We start from the raw sequence: 22,500 nt of genomic DNA, 5'->3' as shown, positions 1-22,500 counted from the left end.
AAAAAAAAAAAATAATCACATTTCAAACCGGTTGGCTTTTCATTTAATTTTTGTTTTATTTTCATTTCATTTAAAATAAATTTAACATCAAATTTAAAGTTAGACGGTTTTCATTCTGACTAAAAAACAGCTGAAATTTAATTTAAAATTGGCCAAAAAAGAAGGACAACTGACAATGAGTCAAGATTCAGCAGCATTGGATGGGGGTTACCATGGAGACGCTAGCGGGGAGTATTTCCCGACGTAAACACGGGTAACCGTGGCAACTGAATTAAATTGAATTGAATTTGAAGCTGGAGTTTAATTTGATCTCAAAAAATTAAAAAAAAAAAAAAAATCACATTTCAAACCGGTTGGCTTTTCATTTCATTTTTTTCCAAATCACAGCAATTTATTTTTATTTCATTTAAAATAAATTTAACATCAAATTTAAAGTTATACAGTATTTACTTTGACTCAAAATCAATTTAAAATCACAGATATTCAAATAAAAATCAGCCCAAATCTCATTTCATTTCATCTCAGTTGGAACAGCACGTCAATAAAAATCACAGAAATATTATTTAAAATTGGTCGAAAATGAATTTCATTGAAAATGAGCCATAATTTATTCAGTTCAAAATAAACAGGAATTTTTTTATGATTTTAAATGAGATGAAACTTGTTTTTTTTGTTTTTCAAATTAGCAAGTATTTGACTTCATTTTAAATCAGCTGGATTTGAATTTAAAATTGGCCAAAAATGAATTCAAATCGTTTAAATCGTTTAAAATCAGCAGGAATTCAATTTGATTTCAAACGACCTGAAACGTAATTACTTTAAAATGATCGATCATTTAATTTCATTAAAATCACAGCAATTCAAATAAAAATCGCCCCCAATCTAATTATTAAAAAAAAAAAAAAAAAACAGCAAGAATTGGACCGGATTCAAAACCCGAACAAAACCGTTTGAAATGAAACGGGAAATTTTGTCAAAACCTTGAAACGTGAGTTCGGGTGTGTGTGTGTGGGGGTTGTGGGCGGGGCTTAGCGGGGCTTAGCGTCTTAGCATCTTAGCGGCGGCACCTTGCTGAGCTCCTTCAGCTCCCAGCCCAGCCTGAAGGCGGTGAGGATGGGGTCCTCGCTGGAGAGCGCGATCAGGGACGGCGACGCCAGCGCCTTGTAGATGTTCAGTCTGGACCGCGAGTGCCGCAGGCTGTCCACCTGCGGGGGGCGCCGGCGAGCGCACATTAGCATCAAACTCGGCCGTCACGTACGATAAAAAAAGTCCGAAAGGCTGACCTCGGAGCTGGACACACACTCCACGCAGTCGCAGCGGATCTGATGCGGCCGGGGGATGGTGACCTGCGACGGAAACACACACCTCAAATTCACCACAGGGCCTATTACACTCTTAATACACTGTTATTACACTATTGCACTGCTATTACATTGTCATGACACGACTGACACTGCTATTACACTTCAATTATACTGTTACTACACTGTTATTACACCATTACACTGCAATTACACTGTTACTACACTGTTATTACACTATTACACTGCAACTACGCTGTTACTACACTGTTATTACACTATTACACTGCAATTACACTGCTACTACACTGTTATTACACTATTACACTGCTTTTATGCCGTTATTACACTATCGTCACGTTGTATTGCTATTACACGTTATACACGGCTATTACACCGCCTGTACACTGTTATTACACTATAATTCCAATGCTATTATGCTGTTACTACACTGCTATTGTGCTGCTTTTACAGTTATTACACTGTTATTAATCTGCTATTACACTGTTATTTCACTATTACGATGTCATTACACTATTATTACACTCCTGCTACGTGATATTAGTTATTACACTGCTACTACACTATTATTACACTATTAAACTGCTATTATGCCATTTATTACACTATCGTCACGCTGCTATGACAATGCTATCACACGTGAAACACGGCTGTGACAGTGCTTATACACTGTTATTACACTATAATTACAACGCTATTATGTTGTTACTACATAATCTGCTATTACACTGATGTTTCCCTATTACGATGTTATTACACTGTTATTACACTCCTGCTATGTGTTATTACACTGCTATTACATTGTTATTACACTTTTGCACGGCAGGTGATTTTGGGGGCGGGGCTTACTTTCCGCTGCACGAGCAGCTTGATGATCTCGTAGTTGTTGGTGTGCGCGGCGAGCATGATGGGCGTGATGTCCGGCGTGAACTCCGAGAACTGGCTGTCCATCATCAGCGACGGCACCTGCGGGGGGGCGAGAGCCAATCACGTCGCTCGCTCGAGGGGCACGATCAATCCATTGGAAAGGGAAACTTAAGGGCTTTCCGTGAAAACAAAGATCAAAGAAGGGGGAATCCAAGTTCCAATGACTTCAAAGCCACGTGACGGAGATCAAAGGAAGATCAAAGGAACGGCGGCGGCGGCGGCTCATGGGCGATGTGAAGGTCACCGGAGGGACGACTCGGCGGGAAGAAGACGACGAACGGCGGAGTGTGAGAACAGCTGATAGAACACACACACACACACACACACACACACACACACACTAATGTGGAAATAAATGGAAAACATCCAGGATTTAATGAAAAAACCCTGAGACTTCCTCCACAAATTGGTAAAATATTAAAATATTAATAAAGTCACCCAGAAAAAAATGGAAAAGGAGTGAAATAAAAATAGTTCTAAAATTCCTCAGCTGGAATCAGAGCCAATTTTCTTGATGTTTGCAGGGAATTCCACATACAATTGGTGAAAATTCTATTGCAAGAATTCGACCTAAATTAGAAAGAAAGAAATTGCACTCAAATTCAGAAATTCAAAAATTCAGAAAATTGAAGGAAGAGAATTATATTCAAATCTGCAATTTTAAAACTCAATGAAAATAGAAAGAATTCCAGACCCTTTTCAATAAAATGTCTTCAGAAATTCCACATTGATTCATATTAAATGTGAAATAACCATTGGTAATTCCACCTAAATAAAAAAAAAGAATACAAAAATCATCAAGAAAGGCCACACAAGTCACGAAAATTCCATAAAATTTTGTAGAAATGCTGTATATATTAATAAAAATTCTAAATAGATTCACAGTAATTTTATAAAAAAATGCAAGGAATTCCACATGTATTCATTTTTAAAATAAAAAGCAATTCCATCAAAATTAAAAATTAAAAAATACTCCACATAAAATTATAACAAATTCTATTAAGATCGAGAAATTCTGCTTGAACTTATCTTTAAAAATTCTAAAAATAATCACAAGTAATTCCCCCCTCGTTAGGAATAAGTCCTTCCAAAATCTGCAAGAAAATCCACATAAATGCATTAAAATTCTGAAAAAAATTAAGAGGATTCCACATGAAATAATCAAAATTAAAAAAAAGAAAAAAGGGAGAAATTCCAGAGAATTCATCAAAATTTCCCCCAAAAGTCTGGATGTCCATTTATGTTTAAAAATTCAACAAATAATCACAAGTAATTTCCCCTAAGTTTAGAATACTGTAAATCCTCCTGAAATCTAAACAAAAGTCCACATCAATTAATTAAAACTATTACATTCATAGGGAGAAATTTCACATGAATTCATCAAAATTCTGGAAAAATCTGGAAGAGATTCCAGAGAAATTCAGCAAACATTCCCCAAAAAATCTGGATGAAATGCCACTTCCATTTACGTTTAAGAATTCTACATTTAAAAATTCTACAAATTATCACAAGTAATTCCCCCTAGTTTCTGTATAAATCCTCCCAAAATCTGCACATACATTAATTAAAATTTTCAAAAAATTTTGGTGGCAATTCCACATAAATGCATTAAAATTTTCAAAAAATCTGGAGGATTCCACAAAAATTCATTAAAATGAAAAAAAGGGAGAAATTCCACATGAATTCATTAAAATTCTAGAAAAATCTGGAAGAAATTCCAGAGAAATTCATCAAACATTCCCCCAAAAATCTGGATAAAATTCCACTTCCATTTACGTTTAAAAATTCCAAAATAACCACGAGTAATTCCCCCTAAGTTTGAAATAAATCGTCCTAAAATCTGAACAAATATCCGCATCAATTATTTAAAATTCTCTCAAAATCCAGAAGACATTCCACATGTGGAGAAACTCCACATGAATTCATTAAAATATTGGAAAAATCTGGAAGAGACTCCAGAGTAATTCATCAATTGTCCACAAAAATCTGGATGAAATACCACTTCCATTTAATTTTAAAATTCTATCAGTAATTACAAGTAATTCCCCCTAATTTCAGAATAAATCCCCCCAAAATCTGCACAGAAATTGATTAAAATTTTTCAAAAAAATCCAGAAAAAATTCCACATAAATGCATTAAAATTTTCAAAAAATCTGGAGGATTCCACATAAATTCATTAAAAAAAAGGGAGAAACTCCACATGATTTCAGTAAAATTCTGGAAAACTCTGGAAGAAATTCCAGAGAAATTCATCAAACGTTCCCCAAAAATCTGGATGAAATTCCACTTCCATTTACATTTAAAAAATTCTACAAATAATCACAAGTATTTCCCCCTAATATAAGAATAAATCCTCCCAAAATCTGCAAATCAATTAATTAAAATTTTCAAAAAATCCTGACGAAATTCCATGTAAATGCATTAAAATTTTCAAGAAATCTGGAGGATTCAACATAAATTCATGAAATAAAAAAAGGGAGAAATTCCACATAAATGCATTTAAAAAAAGGAAGAAATTTTACATGAATTCATTAAAATTCTAGAAAAGTCTGGAAGAAATTCCAGAGCAATTCATCAAACGTTCCTGAAAAATCTGGATGAAATTCCAATTCCATTTCCGTTTAAAAATTCTACGTTTAAAAATTCTACAAATAATCACAAGTAATTCCCTCCAATTTCGGAATAAATCCCCCAAAAATCTGCACATAAATTAATTAAAATTCTCGAACAATCTGGAGGATTCCACATAAATTCATTAAAAAAAAGGGAGAAACTCCACATGATTTCAGTAAAATTCTGGAAAACTCTGGCAGAAATTCCAGAGAAATTCATCAAACGTTCCCCAAAAAATCTGAATGAAATACGACTTCCATTTACGTTCAAAAATTCTACAAATAATCACAAGTTATTCCCCCTAAGTTTGAAAGAGATCGTCCTAAAAACTGAGCAAAAATCCACATCAATTAATTAAATTCTCCAAAAATTCAGTGAAAATTCCACATAAATGCTAAAATTTTCAAAAAATCTAGAGGATTCCACATCAATATATTAAAATAAAAAAGGGAGAAATTCTACATGAATTCATTAAAATTCTGGAAAAATCTGGAAGAAATTCCAGAGAAATTCATCAAAAAATCTGGATGAAATTCCACTTCCATTTACACTCAAAAATTCTACAAATAATCACAAGTTATTCCCCTTCATTTCAGAATAAATCCTCCCAAAATCTGCACATAATTTAAATTAGAATTCTCTAAAAATTTTGGAGGAAATTCCACATAAATGCATTAAAATTTTCGAAAAATCTGGAGGATTCCACATAAATTCATTCAAATAAAAAAAGGGAGACATTACACATGAATTCATTAAATTCTAGAAAAATCTGGAAGAAATTCCAGAGAAATTCATCAAATATTCCCCAAAAAATCTGGATGAAATTCCACTTCCATTTACGCTCAAAAATTCTACAAATAAGCAATTCCCTCTAATTTCAGAATAAACCCTCTCAAAATCTGCACATCAATTAATTAAAATTTTTAAAAAATCCAGATGAAATTCCACATAAATGCATTAAAATTTTCAAAAAATCTGGAGGATTCAACATAAATTCATGAAAATAAAAAAAGGGAGAAATTCCACAAGAATTCATTAAATTCTGGAAAAATCTGGGAGAAATTCCAGAGAAATTCATCAAACGTTCCTGAAAAATCTGGATGAAATTCGAATTCCATTTACGTTTGAAAATTCTACGTTTAAAAATTCTACAAATAATCACAAGTAATTCCCCCTAATTTCAGAATAAATCCCCCCAAAATCTGCACATAAATTAATTAAAGTTTTCAAAAAATCTGGAGGATTCCACAAAAATTCATTGAAATAAAAAAGGGAGAAATTCCACATGAATTCAGTAAAATTCTGGAAAACTCTGGCAGAAATTCCAGAGAAATTCATCAAATGTTTCCCAAAAAATCTGGATGAAATACCACTTCCATTTACTTTTAAAATTCTACAAATAATCACAAGTAATTCCCCTAATTTCAGAATAATTCCCCCCCAAAATCTCCACACAAGCATTAAAATTTTCAAAAAATCTGGAGGATTCAACATAAATACATTAAAATACAAAAAGGGAGAAATTCCACATTAAATTCCACTTACGTTTAAAAATTCTACGTTTAAAAATTCGTTGAAGTAATTCCCCCTAATTTCAGAATAAATCCCCCCAAAATCTGCACATAAATGAATTAAAATTTTCAAAATATCTGGAGGATTCCCCATAAATTCATTAAAAAAAGGGAGAAATTCCACATAAATTCAGTAAAATTCTGGAAAACTCTGGAAGAAATTCCAGAGAAATTCATCAAATGTTTCCCAAAAAATCTGGATGAAATACCACTTCCATTTACTTTTAAAATTCTACAAATAATCACAAGTAATTCCCCTAATTTCAGAATAATTCCCCCCCAAAATCTCCACACAAGCATTAAAATTTTCAAAAAATCTGGAGGATTCAACATAAATACATTAAAATACAAAAAGGGAGACATTCCACATTAAATTCCACTTACGTTTAAAAATTCTACGTTTAAAAATTCGTTTAAGTAATTCCCCCTAATTTCAGAATAAATCCCCCCAAAATCTGCACATAAATGAATTCAAATGTTCAAAAAATCCAGAAGAAATTCCACATAAACAAACCCCCGCTAAATTTGTTTAGCGGCACCAACCTGCTTCTCGCCGCTGGGCCGGCGGTGCGACAGCAGCAGCTCGACGGCGCCGACCACCTCCTTCCTGATGGCGTAGAGCAGGGCGTCTCCGGTGTGGATGCCGTGGTCCAGCAGCAGCTCCATGATCTCCAGGTTCTCGTTCTCGATGGCGATGAGCAGGGCGCTGCGACCCAGCGGGTCCAGGCAGTTCACGTCCATGTTGTAGTAAACCTCCGCCTCCCGCAGCGCGTGCTTCACCCCGGCGTAGTCGCCTGGACACACACACACACACACACACACACACACACGCACAGAAAGCGTCATACACACCGTCACACACGGCAGGTGTGTTTGCGGCCGAGCTGGTTTCCCTCGCCTTTCTCCACGGCGGTCAGGTACGCTCGCTCCTCCGCCGACAGCTCCACCTCCGCCCGCACGATCTGCAGCGGGATGCGGTCGCGGTACGGCGAGTACGTCGCCTGGATCGCGCACACACACACACACACACACACACACACACACACACGTTGAAAACAGTGAGGCCTCCATAGGGTGGGGGGGCGTCATGGCCGACTCACCTTTTTGTAGTAGAGCTGCGTCATGGGATTCATCGGACCGCCTGGAAAGAGAAAAAAAAAAATGCTGAGTGGGCGGAGCCAGAAGGGAACTACAGGAAGTACACTGGAAGGGCAACTCTTTGGAAAAAACTACAGGAAGTAAACTAGAGGGTAGAGCCAGAAAAAAAACTACAAGAATAAAACTGGAAGGGCAAAGCTTTGGACAAACTACAGGAAGTACACTGGCGAACTACAGGAAGTACACTTAGATGGCAGGGAAAAAAGAAACTGCAGGAAGTACACTGGAAGGGCAACTCTTTGGACAAACTACAGGAAGTAAACTAGAGAGTAGAGCCAGAAAAAAAACTACAAGAATAAAACTGGAAGGGCAAAGCTTTGGACAAACTACAGGAAGTACACTGGCGAACTACAGGAAGTACACTTAGATGGCAGGGAAAAAAGGAACTACAGGAAGTACACTGGAAGGGCAACTCTTTGGACAAACTACAGGAAGTACACTGGGAAGACTGAGCAAGGGAGAAACGACAGGAAGTAAACTGAGATGGAGCCAGAAGGAAAGTACAGGAAGTACACTGGAAGGGCAAAGCTTTGGACGAACTACAGGAAGTACACTGGCGAACTACAGGAAGTACACTGAGATGGCAGGCAAAAAGGAACTAGAGGAAGTACACTGGAAGGGCGAATCTTGGACAGACTACATGATGTGCAGTTGGAGGGCTGAGCTTTGGACAAATTAGAGGAAGTACCATGGAGGACTGAGTAAGGGAGAAACTACAGGAAGTACACTGAGAACGCAAAGCCAGAGGTAAACTACAAGAAATAATTTGATAGAGCGGAGAAAGGGAAAAACTACATGACGTACACTGGGAGGGCCGAGCTTTGGACAAATTACAGGAAGTACACTGGCAGGACTGAGGAAGGGAGAAACTACAGGAAGTATACTGAGATGGCAAAGCCAGAAGTAAACTACAATAATTAAATTGAGAGGGCGGAGCAGAGGAAAAACTACAGGAAGTAAACTGAGAGGTTAGAGCCAGAAGGAAACTACAGGAAGTACACTGGAAGGGCAAATCTTTGGACAAACTACATGACGTACACTGGGAGGGCTGAGCTTTGGACATATTAAAGGAAGTACACTGGGAGGGCGGGGCCAGAGGAAAACTACAGGAAGAGAATCGAGAGTCAGAAGAAAACTACAGGAAGTAAGCAGGGAGGGCGGGGCCAGAAGGGAAAACTTGAAGTACCCTGGAAGGGCAGAGATATGGACGAACAACAGGAAGCATACAGGGAGGGAGGCGCCAGGAATAAACTACAGGGCCTATATTGACAGGTTGGGGCTAGAAAGAAACTACAGGAAGTACAAGAAAAGAGCAGAACGATGGACAAACTACAGGAAGTACACTTTGAGGGCGGAGCCAGTAAACACACTGAGAGACCAGAGTCAGGAAGAAACCACACAGAGAAAGAAAGTACACTAGAAGGGCGGCAATACAGACAAACTAAAGGAAGTACACTAAGAGGGCGGAGCCAGGTAGAAACTACAGGAAGTACACCGGACAGTACTGAGCTATGGAAGAGCCACTGGAAGTACACTAAGAGGGCGGAGCCAGAGAGAAACGACTGGAAGTACACCGGACAGTACTGAGCTATGGAAGAACTACTGGAAGTAGACTAAGAGGGCGGAGCCAGAGAGAAACTACAGGAAGTACACCGGACAGTGCTGAGCTATGGAAGAACTAGTGGCAGTAGACTAAGAGGGCGGAGCCAGGTAGAAACTACAGGAAGTACACCGGACAGTACTGAGGTATGGAAGAACAAATTGAAGTAGACTAAGAGGGCGGAGCCAGAGAGAAACTACAGGAAGTACACCGGACAGTGCTGAGCTATGGAAGAACTAGTGGCAGTACACTAAGAGGGCGGAGCCAGGAAGAAACTACAGGAAGTACAAGTGCAAAATACAGGAAGCAAGTTGAAAGGGGCGGAGCCAGGGGCCAATTGTAAGAAACACTTATAAAGTCAGAACCAATGACCACCAGAGGGCGAACTGTGTTCCCAGACAGGAAGTGGAACACAAACACACACACACACACACACACACACACACACACACACACACACACACACACACACACGGCGACACGGCAGGTGGTAACAAAGCGTTCCTTCACTTCCTGTTTGATTGAACGCCGGAGCGGCGATAAAGATCTGGGGATTTTATGCTGACAGCTTTACAAGCGGCGGCGAAGATAAACTCTTTATAAAGGCTCACTGATCGATATAAAACCAATAGATCAATATAAAATCAATAACTAACTGTGTAAAATTGATAATCTGTGATAATTATAATAAATGATCTGACGACTTGTGATGTCACTGAATGTCATAGATAATGAACATGATTTAAAATAATATAATAATAATTCAATATAACATAAGAGGATAAGGACACACACTTCATTAGATGTAATGAATAATTAATATAATATATGATTACAAGTATAAATATAACATGAAATAATATAATATACTGTAATCTAACAATTTATATCAGATCATGAAATCTAATATAACAATTGGATTAAGATGAAGATAATCTGATACATATAATGAATGAAGGAATAATATCATCTAATAAATGATAAATATTAAGATAACATGAAACAAAATATATATTCTGTAATATCATGTAGTGTAATATATTATAATAAGGATATAGCAAATTAACAAACTTACACATAATATATATTAGATAAAATATATATATATTATACATTCTAAAATGACCTGATACAATATAATGCAATATAATTTAGAAGAATATAATGTATAATAATATCAGGACAAAGCCAATGCAAAATAAGTTAATATTAATATAACATGACACAATATTATATTAAATTACATTAAATTATATGACATTGTATTATATAAAATAACGCAATATACTAATAAATGAATGAACTAACAAATTATATTCCAGATAATTACGTTTATTAATATTAAGCGCTACGGTAAAATGAGATATAAAGCAAAACGACATGATGTCATCATGAAGCAAGACGTGTGTGTGTGTGTGTGTGTGTGTGGTGTGTGTGTGTGTGTGTGTTGCTTCTCATTAGCTATTAAGCATTTATCCCACAACATGAATGATTAGTGAGGAACTTTAGATGCTGTGTGAGGAGCCTCCTGGATCTCCTGGACCTCCTAGATCCCCTGCATCTTCTGGATCTCCTGGACCTCCAGGATCTCCTGGACCTCCTAGATCCCCTGCATCTCCTGGATCTCCTCAACCTCCTGGATCTCCTGGATCCCGTGCATCTCCTGGACCTCCTGGATCTCCTGGACCTCCTGAATCTCCGACACCTCAGCTATCGCTGCTATTTTTACCCAGGATTATTTTCTGCTCTATTTTCTCTCCTTAAAAAAAGGAAAAAGTGACAAAGTTCTCCCTGATCTTCCCCCTCGTTGCCTTTTTCCTCCCTTTTCGCTGCTCGATGTTTTCTTCAGCTGCAGGGGAAGCGAATCCTCGCAGCTGCTCCTCCTTCCTCGCTGCCTTCAGCTCAGGAGCTTTCAAGACTTTTCATGTTCCTTCATGAAAACTGCATGATCTGTTTCCGCCAGCGACAACATGGCCGCCGGCTGGGGGCGACCTTTGACCCCCAAGGAATACAGAAACTACAAACCGACCGTGGAAACTACAAAACCTGGTTTCGGTTTCGGCTCCGTTGATGAATGGATGCTGAAAGACATGGATGAAGGAAAGAGGGAGTGAAAGAAGAAGAAGAAGGAGAAGAAGAAGAAGAAGAAGAGGAAGAGGAAGGTGAAGATGAAGGAGAAGGAGAAGAAGAAGAGGAAGAAGAAGAAGAAGAGGAAGAGGAAGGTGAAGATGAAGGAGAAGAAGGAGGAGAAGAAGAAGAAGAAGAAGAAGAAGAGGAAGGTGAAGATGAAGGAGAAGGAGAAGAAGAAGAGGAAGAAGAAGAAGAAGAGGAAGAGGAAGGTGAAGATGAAGGAGAAGAAGGAGGAGAAGAAGAAGAAGAAGAAGAAGAAGAGGAAGAGGAAGGTGAAGATGAAGGAGAAGAAGGAGGAGAAGAAGAAGAAGAAGAAGAAGAAGAGGAAGGTGAAGATGAAGAAGGACAAGAAGAAGAAGAAGGAGAAGAAGAAGAAGAAGAAGAGGAAGAGGAAGGTGAAGATGAAGAAGGACAAGAAGAAGAAGAAGAAGAGGAAGAAGAAGAAGGAGAAGAAGAAGAAGAGGAAGAGGAAGGTGAAGATGAAGAAGGAGAAGAAGGAGGAGAAGAAGAAGAAGAAGAAGAAGAAGGAGAAGGAGAAGAAGAAGAAGAAGAGGAAGAAGAAGAAGAAGGAGAAGAAGAAGAAGAGGAAGAAGAAGAGGAAGAGGAAGGTGAAGATGAAGAAGAAGAAGAAGAAGAGGAAGAAGAAGAAGAAGAAGAAGAAGAAGAAGAGGAAGAAGAAGAGGAAGGAGAAGAAGAAGAAGGAGAAGGAGAAGAAGAAGAAGAAGAAGAGGAAGAAGAAGAAGAAGAAGGAGAAGAAGAAGAAGAAGAAGAAGAAGAGGAAGAAGAAGAGGAAGAGGAAGGTGAAGATGAAGAAGAAGAAGAAGAGGAAGGAGAAGAAGAGCCGGTGTAAATCTATCCAAATGCTTCATGAGTTTTCTGAACACGATGACTAGTTGGACCCTGATAGGATTAATGGCACAGCAACACACACACACACACACACACACACACACACACACACACACACACACACACAAACACACACACACACACACACACTGTAACTCCTGCTAAACTCATGTACTTTCTCTCAAACACTCGGACACTTTGACTCCCGTCCAGGTGAGTCGACTGCGAGAGAATAAAAGGACCTGCTGGACGGCGATGAAGAAGACGAGGGTGGATTTAATAAACTCGCCGCTCGGACTTCCTGCCAGCTGGCGGCGGCGGCGGCGGCGGCGGCGGCTGGCGGCGGATTAGCGGCGGCCATCATCAACCCCTCGTTTCTTTTAATTGAAGCTCATCTAACGGCGGCCGTTCTGGGCGGCGGCAGAAGGAGCGCGTCGTCTTTTGCGCCCGTCAGCGGGAAAGTTGGCGCTTTTTTTTCTATCCGGACTCCCGCCGCCGCTCATCCGGTAAAGTTTTTTTTTTTTTCCCCTAAAAAAAGGAGGGGCGTCACCTGAATCGACCTCGTCGGGCGGCGCCGTTAGCGGCGCGGCTAACAGTCGTTCATTGGATCCAGAGCGTTGCGAAAGTGTTAGCGAAACTAGCCGTGGCACCTTTGGGATCTGTGGCGCCTTTGACTTGTAGTTCCCCTTTTCGCCACTAGGCGGCGCCGAAGGGCGTCTGCAAGCCGGACTCGGGGTCTCCGCTGCCCCCCCTCGACCACCTCCGCCGCACTCTTAAAGGGCTTGCAGTGGTGTCATAAAGGCGAGGCCGTGACATCACAAAAGGCACCGGAGGGCTATAAAAAGGAACGTCAGAAAGCAGGAGGCGACATGTTGGGGCCTCACGGATGGCGGCCGTCACAACTGCTCCAGAGGAGAGGGCGGAGTCCACAAAGGGGAACCGAATGACGGTCGGCGCGCCGGTGATTGGACAACAACCGCCAGACTAAAATTGTATCTTGTATCTTGTCCTTTGTGTCTTTGTGCGCAAAGACGGTTAGGCTACATCTTGCGGACCATGGACCCTTCCAACTCCACAAAGATGACCTCCCCTGCCGTTCAGCTCTTGTTCAGCTACGTGGCGGACGGGAACCTGGCGGCCCTCAAGGAGCACCTGGAGACGCCGGTGGACGTGGACAGCAGGGGGGACAACGGCGAGACCCCGCTGATGGTGGCGGCGGAGCAGGGCAGCGTGGACATGGTGCGGGAACTGATCAGGAGGGGGGCCGACGTGCACCTGGACGACCTCGAGTGCTCGGCACCCTTGACGTTTGCGGTGAAGGGGGGCGAGGTGGAGGTTGTGAGGGAGCTGCTGGAGAACAAGGCCGACCTGGAGCACCGCGACGCCGAGGGCTGGACGCCCCTGGTTTGGGCCACCTACATAGGTCGCCCCGCCGTGGCCCGGCTGCTCCTGGAAAGAGGCGCTAACCCGAACATCACCTGCAGCTACAGCGTCTACCCGATCATCTGGGCCGCGGGTCGGGGCCACGCCGACGTCCTCCGCCTGCTGCTGCAGCACGGCGCCAAGGTCAACTGTTCGGACAAGTACGGCACCACCCCGCTGATCTGGGCCGCCAGGAAAGGCCACTACGACTGCATCGTCCACCTCCTGGACGGGGAAGCCGACGTGAACCAGAAAGGCGTGGACTCGCTGACGGCCTTGATCGTGGCGGCGGAGGGCGGCTTCACGCGAGTGGTCAAGGAGTTGCTGAAGAGGAGCCCCAACGTGAACATGACGGACAGGGACGGCTACTCGGCGCTGGCCATCGCCGCCAAGGAGGGGCACGTGGAGATCGTCCAGGACCTCCTGGACGCCGGCTCTTACGTCAACATCCCGGACAGGAATGGCGAGACGATGCTGATCGGCGCGGTGAGAGAAGGTCACGTGGAGATCGTGCGAGCTCTGCTGAACAAATACGTGGATATAGACATCAAGGGCCCGGACGGGAAGACGGCCCTCTTCTGGGCGGTGGAGAAAGGCAACGCGACGATGGTGAGGGACATCCTGGAGCGCAACCCGGACACCGAGAGCTGCACCAAAGATGGGGAGACCCCCCTGATCCGAGCTGCAAGGAAGAGGAGCCCGGAGCTGGTGGAGCTGCTTCTGGACAACGGCGCTAAGGTGTCCTGCGCAGACAGGAAAGGCGACACGCCCCTTCACATCGCCATGAGAGGGAGGTGTCGCAACGTCGCGGAGCTGCTTCTGAGAAACCCCCAGAACGGAAGGGTGCTGTATCACCCCAACAAGGCCGGAGAGACGCCGTACTGCATCGACTGCACCCACCAGAAGAGCATCCTCACCCAGATCTTCGGAGCCAGGCACCTCTCGCCCTTCGAGTCCGGAGGCTACATGTCGGGCCACGGCCTGTACAGCAGCGCCCTGGCGGACATCTTGAGCGAGCCGACCATGCAGCCGCCCATCTGCGTCGGCCTGTACGCCCAGTGGGGCGGCGGCAAGTCGGTCCTCCTGAAGAAGCTGGAGCGCGAGATGAAGATGTACGCGGGCCAGCAGATCGAGCCCCTGTTCCAGTTCTCCTGGCTGGTGCTGGTCCTCACCCTGGTGCTCTGCGGGGCCACGGTCTTCCTCCTGGGCCTCGTCATCGACTACAGGCTCGCGATCGCCGTGGCCCTGATCCTCCTCACCCTGATCTGCATCTTCTTTGACCTGGTCTACGTGGGGAGCAGGCAGGAGAGCGACAGCTGGAACTGGATGTGGTCGGTCAGCACCTACCTGGCCCGTCAGGTGGACTACCTGGAGCTGCTCTTCCGACTGGTGTTCGTCAACCCGCCCGAATTCCCCGAACCCGCCATGGACGCGCTGCCCGTCAGGTTCCTCTTCACGGAGTATTGCCGCCTGTCCAGCTTCGGGGGCGAGGCGTCCCTGGCGGAGATGATCGCCGCGCTCTCGGACGCCTGCGAGAGGGAGTTCGGCGTACTGGCCGCCAGGCTGTTCAGGGTTTTCAAGAGCGATGAGTTCCAAGGCAACACCTGGAAGAAGAGCTGCGGTATCCCCGCCGTCTTGCTGTTCTTCTTGACGGCGAGCTGCCTGATCGCCAACTTTGTCCTCCTGGCGGTCTTCAGGAAGGACCGGCAGAACCCCGCGGTGAGCACGGTGCTGAAAGCCACCTCGGGTGCGGTGGGCCTGATCCTGCTGCTCCACTACAGAACGTGGTGGCGTCTGGCCGACTCGGTCCTCAACTCCCAGAGGAAACGCCTGCACGTGGCGGCCAAGGACCTCCACAAACTCAAGACCGAGGGCTTCATGATGGTTCTCATGCAGGAGATGGAGTTAATGTCCGACATGGCCAGGGCAGTGGACGGCTTCACCCAGAACCAGACCCGGATGGTGGTCGTCATGGACGGACTGGAAAGCTGCGAGCAGTACAGAGTCCTGCAGATGCTCGACATGATGAGAGTCCTCTTCTCCAAAAGACCCTTCATCTCCATCTTTGCCTGCGACCCGCATATCATCGACCGGATCTGCAGGAGCGCCCTGAGAGACACCAACATCAACGGCCACACCTACATGAGGAACATCGTCCACCTGCCCGTGTTCCTCGACGGCCAAGCTCTCGGGACGACGAAGAACCCGTGTGCGGCGACGCCTTCTTGCGTTCGGGCGATGTCTGTCGAGGGACGGCAAGACGACGGACACAACTGGAGATCCCAGAACGGTCCGGCTCAAGATCAGGCAAGGTTGGGGAGCAGGGTCTCCATCGGCCGCAGGAGCTCGTGTCGCCTCCGCAAGATGCAGCGCGCCAGGCAGATGTCCTTCGACCTGACGAGGATACTGGTGACGGAGGACTGGTTCAGCGACATCAGCCCGCAGACCATGAGGAGGCTCCTCAACATCATTTCCTTCACCGGACGCCTGCTGAGGGCCAACAACGTCGTCTTCGACTGGGATCGCCTGTCGTCGTGGATCCATCTGACGGAAGAGTGGCCCTACAGGATGTCCTGGATCATCCTCTTTGTGGAGAAGACGGAGAGCGCGTCCGACGAGCTCACGCTCAAGAACATCTACGATCGGATCTGCAAGAGCATCCCCGGTGACGCCGAGCCTCTGCTGGAGGTCGACGCCGACGTCCGACGCCTGGAGGTTTTCCTGGCCTCCAGGAAGCCCGTCCTCACGGCCAGAGACGTGGACAGGTTCCTGCCTTGCACCGTCAACTTGGACCCCAAGTTCAGGGAGATCATTTCCACAGGCCGTGCGGCTAAGGAGCAGGCGCACATGGAAGGCGCGACCTATCCTGCGCCGGTTCGTCCGCAGGTGGGGTTCCGGTATGCTTCCCCGTGCGCCCAAACCGGTACCTTCCCCTTGCAGAACCCCCGCAGTGCCTACTTCAACCGGCTTCCCGGTCCACAGCACCCAGTCTACAATCGGCCTCCGTTCCCCAAACATGTATGTCCGCCGCAGAGGCAGTGCCCGAACAGCAACGCCCCGCCGATCCCCGTCGTCAAGCAACCCGCCCAGCCCCGGGGCGCTCGGCTGCCGCCCCCCGCCGCCCCGCTCAGCTCCATGAGCACGGACGGCGTGTGCGAGCGTCTCGGCGCCATCGAGGGCATGGACCCGGACATGCTGCCGCGGTACATCGCCGCCGTCCGGAGGGCCAACATCAGCGGGCGCGTGCTAGCTCGGTGTAGCCTAGACGAGCTGCGCGGGGAGATGGAGATGAACTTCGGCGACTGGCAGCTGTTCAGCGGGATGGTGACGGAGCAGCGGCGGGCCGAGAGCCAGGCTCTGCTGGACAACGAGACCCGCAGCGCCGTCGGCCTCTGATCGGTACGAGCCGACCGCCGCTCCGGTTCATTAGCGTCGTCTTTTACGACGCCAACGCTAACAAACGACGATCGCCCCTCTGCCGTTTACGAGCGTTTTTTAAGACATTCGCTTTTTGTTCCGACAACGAACCGTGGCCTTCTTTTGCTTTTTAGACCCCGAGGTGCTGGGAGGGAGGCAAACGAAGGCCGATCGGACGCCAAATGCGACTGTCCGATGAGGTTAATGTCGATCCTGGTCGACTTCGGCGTGAGCGGTTATTAGTTCAGGAAGTGTTTTCTTTGAAGCACGACATTGTCAAAGCCCAGGGTGCCACCGGTTGACTCCACATTAGACGGAACACTTACTGTGAAGTACATTTCCGGCTTTACAGGGAAAAGAAACGGAACGTCTGGAAAAGAAAGCTTGAGATCCTTTAAAAAGGATAGTTTGCAGTCTTGATGGTCGCAGAGAACATCGGCCAGTCGTCTGCGTACCGACTAAACCAGGGGTCGGCGACCTTTAACGCCCAAAGAGCCATTTGGACCCGGTTTCCTGGGAAAAGAAAACACCGGGAGCCGTAATTACTTTTTGACGTCTAAAATAAAGGTACCGCTGTATATATTGCTTTTTATTACCTTTACACTTTGTATAAACAAGTGCGTTGCTTCTGAAATTCACAAAGTATTACAGAGAAAATTGAATTTTATTTATGTAATGAACTCATTTTGGGCTTTCAGAGCGTTTAGCAGAGCCTTGACCCGAATTTTAAAAATAAATCGGGAAAAAAATCACTGTCGGTAAACGATAAAAAATAAATATTTGTAAAATATCTTGATAAATATTTATTTTACCTGGTTTGTGGGACTTCTGCTCCTGAACTTCTGCGCACAGCATCCGCAAATCGGGACTTTACCGGCTGGCGGGTATACCGGCTTATTTTGAGCGGCGAAAAATAATAAATATAATTTTATTTAATATTTCAAAATCACAATAATCTTCCAACTTAGAACTAAAAGTTAAAAAAAGGAATTAGAACAAATGAAATACACTTCAATTAAATATTTATAATTTATATTCCCGAACCGCTCGGGTTGCCGACCCCTGGGGTAGAAATAAGCGCCAAACCGACGACTTTGGACGTTTTTGTTTTTTTTTTTTTCCCGACTCATATTTGGGAAAAGAACAATTCTCGTACGTTTTCCCCCTGAAACGAAGCTACTTGCACCGCCGGCCGTCCGGCACCAGCGAACAACGGTGAGATGATGACGACCGAAGCAACTGGGTGGTACCGGATTAAAGGGTAACGCTATTTGTATCTTGCAACTACTAGAGGCTCAGTTTAGTGTGTCTTCTTGTTCTGTGAAAGAAAAATGATGGAAATAAATAAAAGTCATCCTGTCATCGGTTTGTCTGAAGCGTCTCCTGTCGGGAGGGACGTAAGAAGGTTGCCGAGAGGGCTAGCAAGAAGGTAAGCAAGAAGGCTAGCAAGAAGGTAAGCAAGAAGGTAAGCAAGAAGGTTAGCAAGAAGGTTGCCAAGAGGGCTAGCAAGAGGGTTAGCAAGAAGGTTAGCAAGAAGGCTAGCAAGAAGGTAAGCAAGAAGGTTAGCAAGAAGGTTGCCAAGAGGGCTAGCAAGAGGGTTAGCAAGAAGGTTAACAAGAGGGTTAGCAAGAAGGCTAGCAAGAAGGCTGGCAAGAAGGTTAGCAAGAAGGTTAGCAAGAAGGTTAGCAAGAAGGTTAGCAAGAAGGCTGGCAAGACGGTTAGCAAGAAGGCTAGCAAGAAGGCTAGCAAGAAGGTAGGCAAGAAGGCTAGCAAGAAGGTTAGCAAGAAGGCTGGCAAGACGGTTAGCAAGAAAGTTAGCAAGAAGGCTAGCAAGAAGGCTAACAAGAGGGCTAGCAAGAAGGTAAGCAAGAAGGTAAGCAAGAAGGTTAGCAAGAAGGCTGGCAAGAAGGTTAGCAAGAAGGCTAGCAAGAAGGTTAGCAAGAAGGTTAGCAAGAAGGCTGGCAAGACGGTTAGCAAGAAGGCTAGCAAGAAGGTAAGCAAGAAGGCTAGCAAGAGGGCTAGCAAGAAGGTAAGCAAGAAGGCTAGCAAGAGGGTAAGCAAGAAGGCTAGCAAGAAGGCTGGCAAGAAGGTTAGCAAGAAGGCTAGCAAGAAGGTTAGCAAGAAGGCTGGCAAGACGGTTAGCAAGAAGGCTAGCAAGAAGGCTAGCAAGAAGGTAAGCAAGAAGGCTAGCAAGAAGGTTAGCAAGAAGGCTGGCAAGACGGTTAGCAAGAAGGTTAGCAAGAAGGCTAGCAAGAAGGCTAACAAGAGGGCTAGCAAGAAGGTAAGCAAGAAGGCTAGCAAGAAGTCTAGCAAGAAGGTTAGCAAGAAGGCTGGCAAGACGGTAAGCAAGACGGTTAGCAAGAAGGTTAGCAAGAAGTCTAGCAAGAAGGCTGGCAAGAAGGCTAGCAAGAAGGTCTCTGGTTGGATTCCCACAGGGTTCCTCTAACAGTCCAATCACATGCAGGAGATCCTACATCATCCAAACTGAATGAAAGCACTAATGGTACATCCCAATATTTTGGAACTAAAAGGTAAATGGTACGTCCCAATAAGATGAAGAAAAGAGGGTGAATGGTTTGTCCCGTTATGAATGAATGAAAGATTCCAAACAGAGAAAAACAGAAAACTAGCAAGAATTAGCTGAAAAGAAACGTTTTCCAATTTTTTTCCAAATAAACAAGGTTTTTTTTTTAAAAAAAACAAGCTTTGAAACATGTAGTTTTAAAGAGCAAACTTTTCCTTTAAAAGCCGTAAAAACAACAGACGTCACGGACGTTTGGAGAACAAGAAGAGGAGAAGGTGAAGGAGGAGGAGGAGGAAGGATGAGGAGGACGGATGGAGGAAAGCCTGGTGACGGAGATGAAGGAGGACGGAGAGCGATGAGGTGAAGAAGGTGGATGGAGGAGAGGAAGGAGGAGGTGGCAGACCAGAAGGACCAGAAGGACCAGAAGGACCAGAAGGACCAGAAGGACCACAAGACGGGATGAAGGCCACGCTTCAGTCTGCCTGCTATATTTAGACGCTTACACAACGACGGACAGCGAAGCATCGTCTGCCAACGGATGCATCGGCCGTGGAACACACTCTGCTAGCCACAGAACACACTCTGCTAGCCATGGGAACACACTCTGCTAGCCACAGAACACACTCTGCTAGCCACGGAACACACTCTGCTAGCCATGGGAACACACTCTGCTAGCCACAGAACACACTCTGCTAGCCATGGGAACACACTCTGCTAGCCACGGAACACACTCTGCTAGCCACAGAACACACTCTGCTAGCCACGGAACACACTCTGCTAGCCACAGAACACACTCTGCTAGCCACAGAACACACTCTGCTAGCCATGGGAACACACTCTGCTAGCCACAGAACACACTCTGCTAGCCACGGAACACACTCTGCTAGCCATGGGAACACACTCTGCTAGCCACAGAACACACTCTGCTAGCCATGGGAACACACTCTGCTAGCCACGGAACACACTCTGCTAGCCACAGAACACACTCTGCTAGCCACGGAACACACTCTGCTAGCCACAGAACACACTCTGCTAGCCATGGGAACACACTCTGCTAGCCACAGAACACACTCTGCTAGCCATGGGAACACACTCTGCTAGCCACGGAACACACTCTGCTAGCCACAGAACACACTCTGCTAGCCACGGAACACACTCTGCTAGCCACAGAACACACTCTGCTAGCCACGGAACACACTCTGCTAGCCACAGAACACACTCTGCTAGCCGTGGAACAGAGCCCTCTCACTCACACATCATCTACCTTCAACCACTGACTCGTGTATTTAAATGTTAAATAGAGAAATACAACTGTTCACCCTCTCATCCTCCTGTCTGGACCATCAGTGAACCCTGAGGAACCCTGAGGAACCCTGAGGAACCCTGCAGACACCTGGAGAACATGGAGAACCTGCAAGGAGAGAAATCCAACCAGTGACCTTCCGGAGCAAACCGCTGTCGCCATGGCGACGTCACTCGGAGGCGGCGGCGTCTCTTCGCTCCACAAACACGCAGCGTCATAATTGAATTTTTTGCGCGACATCAGTCGGGCATGTTCCGGTGTGTGTGTGTGTGTGTGTGTGTGTGTGTGTGTGTGTGTGTGTGTGTGTGTGTGTGCCTCTTCCCATCCAACCCTGCTATTACAGTGCTACAATTCACTCCTAAAAACACATTCCATTCAACGCGTCACCATGTAAAGGCGCGCACACACACACACACACACACACACACACACACACACACACACACACACACACACACACACACACTTCTTAAATGGTGATAAATGGAGCTATTATCGCATCTTGCTGGTTGTGTTACAGAAGGTGAGGATGATGTAATACTCCAAGGTTCTGAGCATGCTCAGAACATATGTGTGTGTGTGTGTGTGTGTGTGTGGGCACATGCATATATGTGTGTGTTTGTAAAAAAAAAAAAAAAAAAAAAAAATCATGGATATTGTGTATTTTCCCCATATGGTCACACACACCATGGGGTGATGGTGCTTTCACACACACACACATCCAGAACATACACATGTAAACACATGTACAATCATTCACGTGACCATCCTTCCCATACATGAAAACACACACACACACACACACACACACACACACACACACACACACACACACACACACACACACACACACACACACACACGTCTGTCTCTGGTGCTCAGTCATGGCAGAGGCAGGCAGAGGCGTCGCCATGGAAACAGTAATTGGGTTCCTGCAGCAGCAGGTTCGCCGCTGCGGCGCCGAGCGTTCGATTCCCGCCGCTCACGTCCGGGGACGGATGCGATCGGGCGTCGAATCCCACCGATCGGCGATCAATCACCCCGATCGGCGATCAATCACCCCGATCGGCGCCGAGACGCTGTGAAATCACCTGCTCAATATTTCACTCCCGGTTTCCTGATGGGGTGGAAATTTTACATCAATTAATTTGGGGAAAAAGCAGCATTTTTTGTCTTATTTTTTGTTTATTTTATTGAACTTTCATATTTTATTTTTATTTATAATTTTTCATGATTATTTTATTTATCTATTTCCTGAATTTAATTGATTCTGATTTTTTTTAATTGAGAAAAAAAAATATTGGACCTAAAAAAAAAAGTATTTTTGTGTTAAATTCCAGACATTTTTTTTTTTTCGGATATCAGGTAAGGAAGGTTCTTGGAAAAATGAAAGGAAAATTAAAATTGTAAATTTTTCTTGTCTTAAAATACAATTTGCCACATTTGCATGAAAAAGGACAAAAATCTGAAAAAAAAGGAAGAAAATCTGAATTCAAGAACATTTTGTCCTAAAGAAGCCGTTTTTCTCAATTCCAGAGAATCTGAAGCGACAGCAGTGAACGACTCGGTCACCTCGTCAACATCACACACACACACACACACACACACACACACACACACACACACACACACACACACACACACACAGGCAGTCGAGCAAGTC

General features: G+C 44.9%; 1 protein-coding gene and 1 pseudogene across 1 annotated transcript in view; one reads left to right on the top strand and one right to left on the bottom strand.

The window, feature by feature from the left end:
* trpc5a (transient receptor potential cation channel, subfamily C, member 5a) overlaps positions 1–7,523 on the bottom strand; it is a 36,449-nt gene extending 28,926 nt beyond the window's left edge. Inside the window, exons 1-6 of the mRNA XM_086166122.1 lie at positions 7,500–7,523; positions 7,333–7,435; positions 6,978–7,228; positions 2,172–2,288; positions 1,284–1,346; positions 1,068–1,205 (exon numbers count right to left, since the gene is read on the bottom strand). Of these exons, the coding sequence (XP_086022248.1) occupies positions 1,068–1,205; positions 1,284–1,346; positions 2,172–2,288; positions 6,978–7,228; positions 7,333–7,435; positions 7,500–7,523 (696 nt within the window). The remainder of the gene's footprint in view (positions 1–1,067; positions 1,206–1,283; positions 1,347–2,171; positions 2,289–6,977; positions 7,229–7,332; positions 7,436–7,499) is intronic.
* A 5,704-nt stretch (positions 7,524–13,227) lies between these two features.
* Positions 13,228–16,989, top strand: LOC147223344 (kinase D-interacting substrate of 220 kDa B pseudogene; annotated as a pseudogene).
* Positions 16,990–22,500: the final 5,511 nt, after the last annotated feature.

The sequence above is a fragment of the Fistularia commersonii genome, chromosome 19, assembly GCF_037954325.1.
Source record: "Fistularia commersonii isolate RoL2024-O1a breed Wild chromosome 19, RoL_Fcom_v1.0, whole genome shotgun sequence".
In the NCBI taxonomy this organism is placed as follows: domain Eukaryota; kingdom Metazoa; phylum Chordata; class Actinopteri; order Syngnathiformes; family Fistulariidae; genus Fistularia; species Fistularia commersonii.
Note: the sequence above shows the minus strand (reverse complement) of the source record. Positions and strands in the feature narration are given on the sequence as shown.